Here is a 9,895-nt window from a genome sequence, read left to right as displayed (position 1 = left end):
AGTGTCTCTGCTGAATCATCTCACGTTTAAGGCAGAGACTTTTAAGTCCCCTTTCACTCCTTCTTCCGTCCCCTCTGCTCATTTTTCCCAGCGCAGCCGCAGGGAGGTTAGCAACCCTCGGCTGAATGTAGAATAGCCTGGCAGCCGGGGACCTGGGCATCGTGTGGCTTTCCCCTCGCTCCGTCTGACAGTTGCAAACGCACTCATGGCTGTCCAGATTCAAGGAGGATCTTGTATTTCTCTCTCTGTGTTCGTGGCAGTGAAGTGTTTTCCCAAGGGTGTCATCCCCTCGGTTGATCCCCCCCGCCCCCGTTCTCTTATTTGTTCATGTGTGTGTTTGTCTTTTTAAGTTTGACCACATTTCAAGCGTCTAACTTCGGGCCCTTTAAAACACACTTTTACCGTGATATTGAGCATCCCTTGAGCTCTGTGCAAAATGTCCTAAAATTGCAGATACCGTAAGGAGAGGGCATAGGAAAGAACTGCCTGGATGTCAGAAAGGGGAATAGAGAGAGAAGGAGAGAGGGAGGGGGGAAAAAAAAAACAACCAAGAAACTAGCCAGACATCAAATGACAGATTTAAGCATTTTCCTGTTGTAAATGCTGGCATTACATGTTACAGTAATTATATGCTCTGGGCTACTGTTACAGTGTTTGTCTGCTGGATAGTAACCTGAACTTATGAAGTGAATACAGTTGTTTTTGGATAATAGCAATATTTATAGCCAAGATTATTCACAGCAGATGTCCTATGCATATAGGCTTTATTAAATATGCTTTTAACTTTCTGGCCTGCAGTGTTAAAGCTTATGTACACTGTGAAGAGAGTTCTTCTCTTTAAAATTAGATTTATTAAGCAAAGATCAGAACTAAAATCCAGAGTAAATAAAGGCCATCAAAAGTGTTATAAAAAAAGATGAGATTGTATTTTAGCTGTATTTAGAAGCAAAGAAAATGGGTACCTACTATCAAAATTGCGTTACAGTTATTAAATGTGTATTTCGACTTGTCAGAATACGATACTTTTTTATTTTATTACCTTTAAATCTTCTGTTGCTTTTATCTTAGAATCTGGCAACCAGGATGTAACTATCTAAGCATTAACCTGCGTAAATATATGGATTATGTTAAATATAATGTTGTAGCCATACCGTAGGAAAAACTGCTCTCTAAGAATGAACAATTTTTTGTATTTTAATTTTAGGATGCAAACTATGCGTTATTTCAGTTACTTCAATGAGCAGGCTAGGTGTTGTGTTTTTGTATAAATTTATATATGAACATATATTTATAGAATGTTCTTTTTCATAATAAAATCCAAAATGTAGCTTAAGCTGATTAAGGTAAACCTAGTCGCAAATCCGTCACTTGCTATTACTTGCTGTGTCTTTTAGCATCTAAACATTTTGAAGGGATGCCATGGATTTCCTTTTCAATATAGCTTCATAAACTAGCCAAAAAAGATCTAATTCCTCCTGAAGTTAGGCGGATTGTATCAATAATGCCCAAAAAGATTAGTTCTTCCACTCCACGGTGTGTACTGTTTGGTGGAATTAGATCTTGGTAAGGCTTTTGCCAAATAGGAGTACATTTCGTTTCTTACATGCAGCTACAACTGGAACACTTAAGGCCTTTTTAAAAAGCGTCCTTTTCAACATAACCCTGTTGGCATTGACATTACTTTACTTTTCCTTTGCTGTCTCTTTCCATAAATATGTGCAGGGAGATGAACTTTGTTTAATCCACTGAATGAGCACGGTTGAATCTGAGCCTGCAATCTCATTATTCTCCCTTGAGAGAGTATTAAAACATATAATAGTCAAGGTGAATGGTTTTGTTCTTAATTGTGATGGTGTCTGTACATAGGTAAAAGGAAAAGCAAGTCGAAGTTCACAGCAATTTAAAACTCTTTGTGTATGAAAGAGCAAATTCTTGATTCAGACAGATTTGATCAGAAAACCACCCAGATATATGGGGATTGCGTGGGTGTAAGCAAGTAACGTTTGGGCCTGTGTGCTTTGAAGGTGGTTCTTTTATTAAAATCTTTAGAGGAGGATATATAAAATACCTATATAAGCTACAGGTCTGGAGCTAAAGGAAAGACCTTCTGGGTTTGGGTGGTTGGGGTTTTTTTTTTTTGTAAAATTTTCTAACAGTCATTGCCACCACATATGCTCATTCAGTAAGAGTTTTTCGTGGACATCTGCCCTTCATTAGAACAGTTTGAGAAGTCATGACAGTTGTAACACTGGGCTTGTAATTCCTCATCTGTCAGCATATTGTTATACTACTTAAAATGAAGGAAGAGATGAGAATAGTTAACTGGTATCAGAAGTGTGCAAATAAAGCATTAACTTGACTTCTGAAATATACTGAAATTTCTTGTCGCTTGTGTTCTCTGACAGCTTTGTTGCCTCGTGTTGCCTGAACAGAATTTGTCAGGAATAAACTTCCTTACATCCTCTATCAGCGTGCTTACCGCTCTCGAAGCGTACCGTTTTAGTAAATACAAACAGTCCTGTGTTAGTGCCTTTTGGTTCTGTGAATGTTTCCATCGAGCATGCCAAGATGTGGATTTTCTAATGTGGAAACCCACATTATAGACTTGGAACGAGCCCACAGATTTATTTCATGTGGAATAACAGAGAGTCTTAAGATAGTGATAGCTCTCAGTTTTTAACAACCTATGCTAGATTTGAACCAGTGGCATAGTGATGAGAGGACTGCTCGGCAATATCATGAGTTAGCTGAAAAATGTCATTCACAGTGAATGGAATTATACTTGCAGAATTATGTTTCCCCACTACAATAACTTTTTTTCCATACTACATTAACTACAATAACTTATGCTTTTCATATATACAAGGGGGGTTTTTTTGTTTGGTATGGGGCTTAAAATGACCAACTCCTGATTTATTTTTAAGATGCTTATAGCAAAAGTCTTCAGTCCTAAGATTACTGAAGTACTGTAACACAAGCTTTATGTATTAAGACAAAGACATAAACCTCGTGTGCTATTTCCTTAAGGCATGTAAGAAATACTACTGGACAGTTTATTCTGAAAATGCTAACTTTTGTTTGGTTTTTGTGGTTTTTTGTTTGGTTTTTTTTTTGTTCAGTGCAGCATCTGCCATGTCTACAGAGGGGCAGAGAGTTGATGATAGTCCAAGCACTAGTGGAGGCAGGTCTGATGGGGATAAGGGAGCAAGTTCAACCCAAGAAAAAAGAGGGCAAAATATCAAGCAAAACAGCTGCTAAACTGTCAACTAGTGCTAAAAGGTACGGTGTTCTGTCTGGCTGTTTATTCTTTCTCTTTTTTCAGCTGACCGTCAGATATATGTATTGACTCAGTGTATTAATTTTCTTTTGTTTTATTATAACACTACTATGTCAGTGTAATAGCCTTTTGAGACTGGTCACAATAATGAGACCTGTATACTTTTTTCCTTTCTTTGACAGATTGGCTCTTTCACATGGTTTTAATAGTAGCTTGCATGATAAAGGCTGACATTTTTTTATTGCTAGTAAAACTCAGGCAGTTTTGTAGCCTTATAAAATATATCTCTGTATGTGTATGTATGACTGATGTTGAAACTTGTCAGTGTAACTTACAGTTAATTAACCATAAACATTTCAGACAGTTCAGTAACTCAGCATGTAAGGACTACCGTAATACCTATTGCTGTAAAGTACTGTGTTTCCTTTTCCCAGATGGTCAGATCAGAAATATTTGAGTGAACAACAAATGCATGTTGGTTTCATTACTTTAAACTGTGGTCTGTTTTAATACCCATTTCTTTCCCTTCTCTTTTCTGCTTGAGCGGAAAGATGGGTTTGCAGAATAGCTATTTAAATTATTCTATGCTATCACGTCAATCTGCAGATAACGATTGTCTTGCTTGGACCAGACAGAAGGAATTTACAGTTTAGCAGTGCTCCATTAGTATACATAGTGGTGCTAGTCTAGGCAACAGAATTCAAATGGGATTATAGTGACTGAAGTTAAAAAACACTTTTAAAATAATCTGACAAGACCAATTCTGCAGTCTCCTGATGCAGAATTCCCAGATCCTGTTTCTGTGCTAACTCAAGGCCATGTAAACTACAAGAAAAAACGCTTGAGTTGTGCCACTATGGTGCCATGGTAAAGGAGAACCATCGAGGCCTTACCACCGTAATTTATAACATACGCATGTAGTAGCAGCCCATAAATACCAGTATATAAATGTGTGTGTACGGCTCTTTGGGACTGAAGTCTTTGTCTTGGCTTAACCTGTCCCTTACCATTTACATACTTTCCTGAACTGACGTCTCTTCTGTCTTTCCAAGGAGGTATTGTCATGCTTCTCTTCTGCCATAGACGCCTCCCTTACAGCTAGCCTTGCTTCTTTTTTCTTCCCTGGTGAAATGGGAAGACCCGTTCCTACTATGACACTATTAGGAGATTACCTAGTCGTATCACTTACAGGATGGCCAGCAAAGCTTGCCCGTGCTTCCTTTTATGACTAAAAGGAGAAAAAAAAAAACAAAAAAACAACCAAAAAACCGAACACCTTTCTCTTCAAACCATGGTGTTATTCATGTAGTTAATCCTTCTGGCCTCCTTTTCTTTTTTCTGCTTCCTGCTATTGTTATTGTTTAAATATTGGGAATATTGGACTAGTCATGACTTTTAAGGTCATAAAAAAACAGTTTTTAACATCTTTAGAAAAGAGCCTATGTATTCTGAACTTTGTACAATACCTAATGTAATGATGCCACAATTCTGACAAGGGCCTGTGGACACTACCCTATTAAAAAATTAATAATGATATGTCAGAAATTGGTCTATTAATCTTAGCTTTGTATCTTCAAAGCTTAGAGCTTTTATCAACATGCATTTCACAGTGATAAAATTACTTAAACCTTTTAAAGTTTAATCATATCTGCTTATGGTTCTGCTGAAACTAATTATGCTAGTAGCTGACATCAGTACGTTTGCCAGTTAGACCCTAAAGCCAGTTTCACATGTGTACTAATATTGAAGGAAAGCCTTTGATTATGCATTTTAAAAGCTAAGATGATTTATGAGAGTTCTGTAGATATATGCCCAATAAATAATGTTTTTGAAAAAAATTGTATTTTGGGAGTGCTGGTTGTCATAGCACTTTGTGGAAGGATCACAGCAACATCGGTTTTGATTTTGGTTTGGTTTGGTTTTTTAGCGTTCTGTAGTTTGCCACCGTGTTAAAATTAGGATTAAATTTCTATAAACATTCTTAATCTGGCCAGGTTTTCATATTACAGGTTTTGTTTCTTTGCTTTTTAATTAAAATCAGTAATGCCTTAAGAAAGGAAAATCAGAAATTACAGGATAAAAAGGAGAGGAGTAATATGAAGGAGGGAAAAATGTCAGAGAGACCTCAATATGTGATAAGTATTACAGAAACTGTCTATATAAAATAACTTCAAAGTAATATTATTGGTTTTGTTCATTAGAAATGAAAAATAGTGCAGGAATAAGACTATACTCCTTCAATGGGAATGTTGTTCTCAACCAGGTTAAAAAACTGATCTTTTAAAAACTGAAATAAATTGAAGTAATTCATCTGTCCTGGTGAAAAAAAGACTGAATATATGCTTTGCATCTTTTTCCTTTTCTAGCTTTTGAATTCTGTGGGGTTTTATGGCATTACTCTAAAGTCACAATAATCTTCACTTAAGTGTTTCACTATGTGATTCCCTCTAATAACTCTGTTATAGTTAAAGGAGTCAGCTCTGCTAAAATCAGTAAAAACCCCAAACAACAGAGTGTACTGCAGTTGCGGCTTTGGTCATGATTCCTTAATTCGTGTTTAGAGCTGAAAACACCAGCAAGTTAACGTAGCGCTGGAGCTAAAGTCACAGACTACAGACTTGATTCTGTCCGGAGTCTGGAAGTCATGCTTTCTCACTTGGAAAGCTTTTTCATGCATATGGAATTGTAGTCACAGTATTTTTGGATTACATTAGGACACCTACTCTATATCTTGGATTAGAATGAAGATTTGTGCATCTGTATTTGGAATTACTTCTGTTCCGCTTTTTATTTCTATGTTTATGTAGTCAGTTAGATTTAAAGAATTTTCAGTAGCATTAGGTTTTATATAAATCAAGATTTAGCAGTGTGCTGACTTTTGGTTGTGTAAACGTAAACTGCTACCGTGTCTTATGTATGAGTATGCTACTCCTGCAGCTTACTGCTTTCCAAAATTACCTGGTTATGGAGGCTATAGGAAACCACTTGAATTCATCTTTGAGTAAGATTTTTGGTTTTAAGATATGGAGTTTCTTCTGTTAGCATTGCTATAGATGGCATCAAGAAGGCAGAATGCCATCACATGCCGTCCTTCTCTGTTAATACTTTCAGGACTAGCTGCTATACAGGTGTAATAGCTTATAGCCTATGTCATACAGTGTACCGGTCCTTCAATTTTCCTCACCCAGAGGGCATCACCTTAAATAGCAACCTTTCTTACCTAACATGTCAAGATTGAGAAACTCGCTGCATATCACAATTACAGTTCACACACGGAATTGAATTGCTGTCCTTGAAAACAGCAGGCATCTTGTTACCTCTTAAGTAGCAAATCTTAGCATGACCTTTGGATTGAGAGAAATGTAACCATTCTTGGCTGACATACTAGCTCAACAAATAAATGTATTGTTTTGCTTGGCTCCTGAAGTTGATAGTTGAAAATCTGTCAACCTTTGTGTCCAGTCCTGGAATTTTTTTATAAGTATCTGTGCCTACAATGAATTATGTACTTTAAAACTTTAGTTGCAATCTTTTCTTTTCCTTATTGAAAGAAGTCACAATCTTAAGGAGTAGCAAATAGGTAATGGATTAAACTTGTTTGAAATTCAACAAAATAAAGAGGAGCTTCCCCCTCCCCCCCCCTTTTTTTTTCTTTTCCTCAGAGAAGCTTATCACAGCACTATTTTTAAGGAAACTGGGAATGGTATTTAGCATGTTGAATATGACGGCAAAATATGAAATGCTTTTTCTTATAAGAAATATCCTTGTCACTTACTGTGCATCTAGCATGGAGGCGAGAATAGTTCTTTTCCTCCAGCATTAATCTAACCATCTTTAGATCAATTTCCTGCTCAGTCACAGTTTATATAAGGTTGAAATTCATACCAGTGATTGCATTTTTTAGTATTTTCTAAATAACATATTCTTCAGTATGGAGTATTGGTTCACCTGGCTTTTATGGGTAAAGAGGCATGTATTTTAGAAAAGTAGACCTGGTAAGAATAGCTCGTTGTCATACAGTCCTATATTTTGTTTCTTTTCCTATTAATCTTATTGGGAAATCCTCTGACATATTCAGTTGTCTCTTAGCTTTAGAGGACTTTAACTGTTTCATGAAGGAAACAGCACACAGTACCCCTAGGGTTGGAACAGTAGTAAATGTGTTTGTGAGAATTAATAATATTTGAAATCCGCAATGTACTTTCATGCTTCTGAACTTAGGGGTAGATTAACCTTTGCACTATTACTGGAAGGCAACTATGTTCTTTTCTGTTAGTAAAATGGAGGAGAAAAATATTTTTCTCTGTGTGCGTTTGTACGTATACATATGTGTGTGTGTGTGTGTATATATATATGTATGAGAGAGGGGTCAAATTACTTCTTTAAGACCAAACAAAGAGTATCAGATCTGACACCGCAAATTAAATGTCCTGTGTGTACAGCCCAGGGTTTTGATTACTAGCAAGGGCTTCTCCCCATGCCATCACCTCACTCCCCACTATATAGTAAACCAGTATGTCAACAGTTTAAATATAAACTGGATATAAATATATATATATAATGATTTTAACTTAGCATCCTTTTTCCTCTCTGACATAGCTAAACATAACTGTACCAAGGCAGAAAATCCAAAGAAAGAGATGCCAGAAAGGACCCTGCAATAAATGTTTTGTTGCCAGAGGCCGCATATTCTCGCGGTGAACCCTCTGTGGTCAGCAAAGGAAATGAGGCACATCCTCTCCTATGTCAGATTCTGAGGGCAACTCAATGGAGATATGAAACAAGTGCCAGAGCAGTGGAATAACTTGTGCAGACAAAGGCCAGCTTGCACACTGGAGGTCTCTATCAGTGCAAGGCTCTCTGGGATGTTGTCTGATGATTTAATTGTAACTTTGAATGCTGTGACATGTGAACAAGCTATTGTGTGTCAGCTGCTCTACAGAAACTGTTTATGAATGTGCTCTCAGCAGATAAAAATTGTAACAAAAGAGGTGTAAGGTGTATATATTAATTTTAGTTTGGGATGCCACAGAGTAGGCGAATAAACAGAGACAACTTGCTGAGGAGCAATTGATGGACAGTATCATATTAATAAGTTCTATCTTGTTTGTATAAAAAATAATCACGAATGAAACATCTCTATCTTAGATGCTTGCAAAAACAATTGGCACTTTGAACATAGATGGAATGTACAATCTGATCAATTTTTATCACTTGAAGCAGAAATGTATTTTGTTCTTGTTTGCTCAATCACAGGAAAAGCTTGAAAAGGGACCATTTTAGTGCTCTTGGCATTAGAAGTTAGAAATTTTGGGTTGAGCTAGAACAGAGGGAGAAAAGGGGAGCGTTCTGTATCCTTTTATTTTCAGAATGGAAGGGACGTGGGTTAGGATTTAGGAAGAATATAAGGGTTTTGATCTAGGACTTAAGCTGCACTTGTCAATCCATTCTTGATGTGTCTCAGACTCATTGTAATGCAATGAAATATTAACTGCTCTTACTACGATATGTAAAGCAAAGGAATAATCCCTCACTCTATAGACGTTCAATGCCATCATTCTGTAGCTTCCCAAAAGGCAGAAAAAGCAAAACCACCCATAAAACATGAAATTGAAGACTCTACGCTACCTAGGTTTTCTGTGATTTGAATTTGTGATAGTATAAATATCAAAAACGCAGTAGAAATTTGCCATATACAGAAGAAATATTTACACATCTCCCATGCTTTTAAGATCTCCCTTTGCTTAGGGACATGGTTTAGTGGTGGGATGGCAGTATTAGGTTAACAGTTGGACTTGATGATCTTAAAGGTCTTTTCCAAACTAAACGGTTCTATGATTCTAAAAGGTGTGAACTGTTAGGATTGTTTAAATGGAGTAATGTTTAAAAGCAATGTTTGTTGTGCTTGGACTTCACTAATCAGATTTTCCCTTTTAAAAAATGTGGTGGATTTTCAGTGTTGCTACAACAACTTGCTGCAAATATTGATTAAGCAGCCTGTGCCTGTATTTTTACAAGAAAAGAATGATATTTATTGGGGAAATTCTATGTACTGGAGATGTAAATATTTCAATGAGTGGAAAAAGCGAACAAACATTGAATTTCGCCGCCGCTACAGGAATAACTAGTGTGTGTTTGTAGGGTTGGCGTGCATAGAGGTTAGAAGGAAAGCTAAGCATCTGAAAGCGTGTTTTTATCTTTTCAACAATATCAACTGGTCTAATAAACAATTATTTCCTCTGCCTACAAATCTTGCCCACATATGTCCTAATTATTTCAGAATGTAAATGATAAAGGGTTGGAGTTTCTGGTTCAGGCCAGTTCCTCTACTGTCTTTGGTTCATTTATTCATTATAGCCATAAAATCAACGCATAGTGGCATAAGGGGAATTTTGATAGTGGCTGTGAGACTCCTTAGCATGTAAGATTGTGTTTGGATCTTAACATTATAGAGAGAATTAAACTGCTCATTTTTATGTTATATATGCCAGTATACCTGAATGTTTCATTTTCTTTGCCTGTATTTATGTGCAAAATGGGTGGCAGTAATTTTTAACAAGATATGTGTGTACTTCAGGTCAGTGCTGAACTTTTGGGTTGTGGCTTGAGCATGTATCT

The 9,895-nt window shown here is 36.7% G+C and overlaps 1 protein-coding gene across 1 annotated transcript in view; it reads left to right on the top strand.

The window, feature by feature from the left end:
• The first annotated feature begins 3,132 nt into the window (after positions 1 to 3,132).
• The window catches only part of LOC104126121 (ubiquitin-conjugating enzyme E2 E2), a 213,474-nt gene continuing 206,711 nt past the window's right edge, over positions 3,133 to 9,895 (top strand). The window contains 2 exon segments of the mRNA XM_009638632.2: positions 3,133 to 3,197; positions 3,199 to 3,279. Coding sequence (XP_009636927.1) covers positions 3,133 to 3,197; positions 3,199 to 3,279 — 146 coding nt within the window.

The sequence above is a fragment of the Egretta garzetta genome, unplaced genomic scaffold (assembly GCF_000687185.1).
Source record: "Egretta garzetta isolate BGI_Z169 unplaced genomic scaffold, ASM68718v1 scaffold94, whole genome shotgun sequence".
In the NCBI taxonomy this organism is placed as follows: Eukaryota; Metazoa; Chordata; class Aves; order Pelecaniformes; family Ardeidae; genus Egretta; species Egretta garzetta.
Note: the sequence above shows the minus strand (reverse complement) of the source record. Positions and strands in the feature narration are given on the sequence as shown.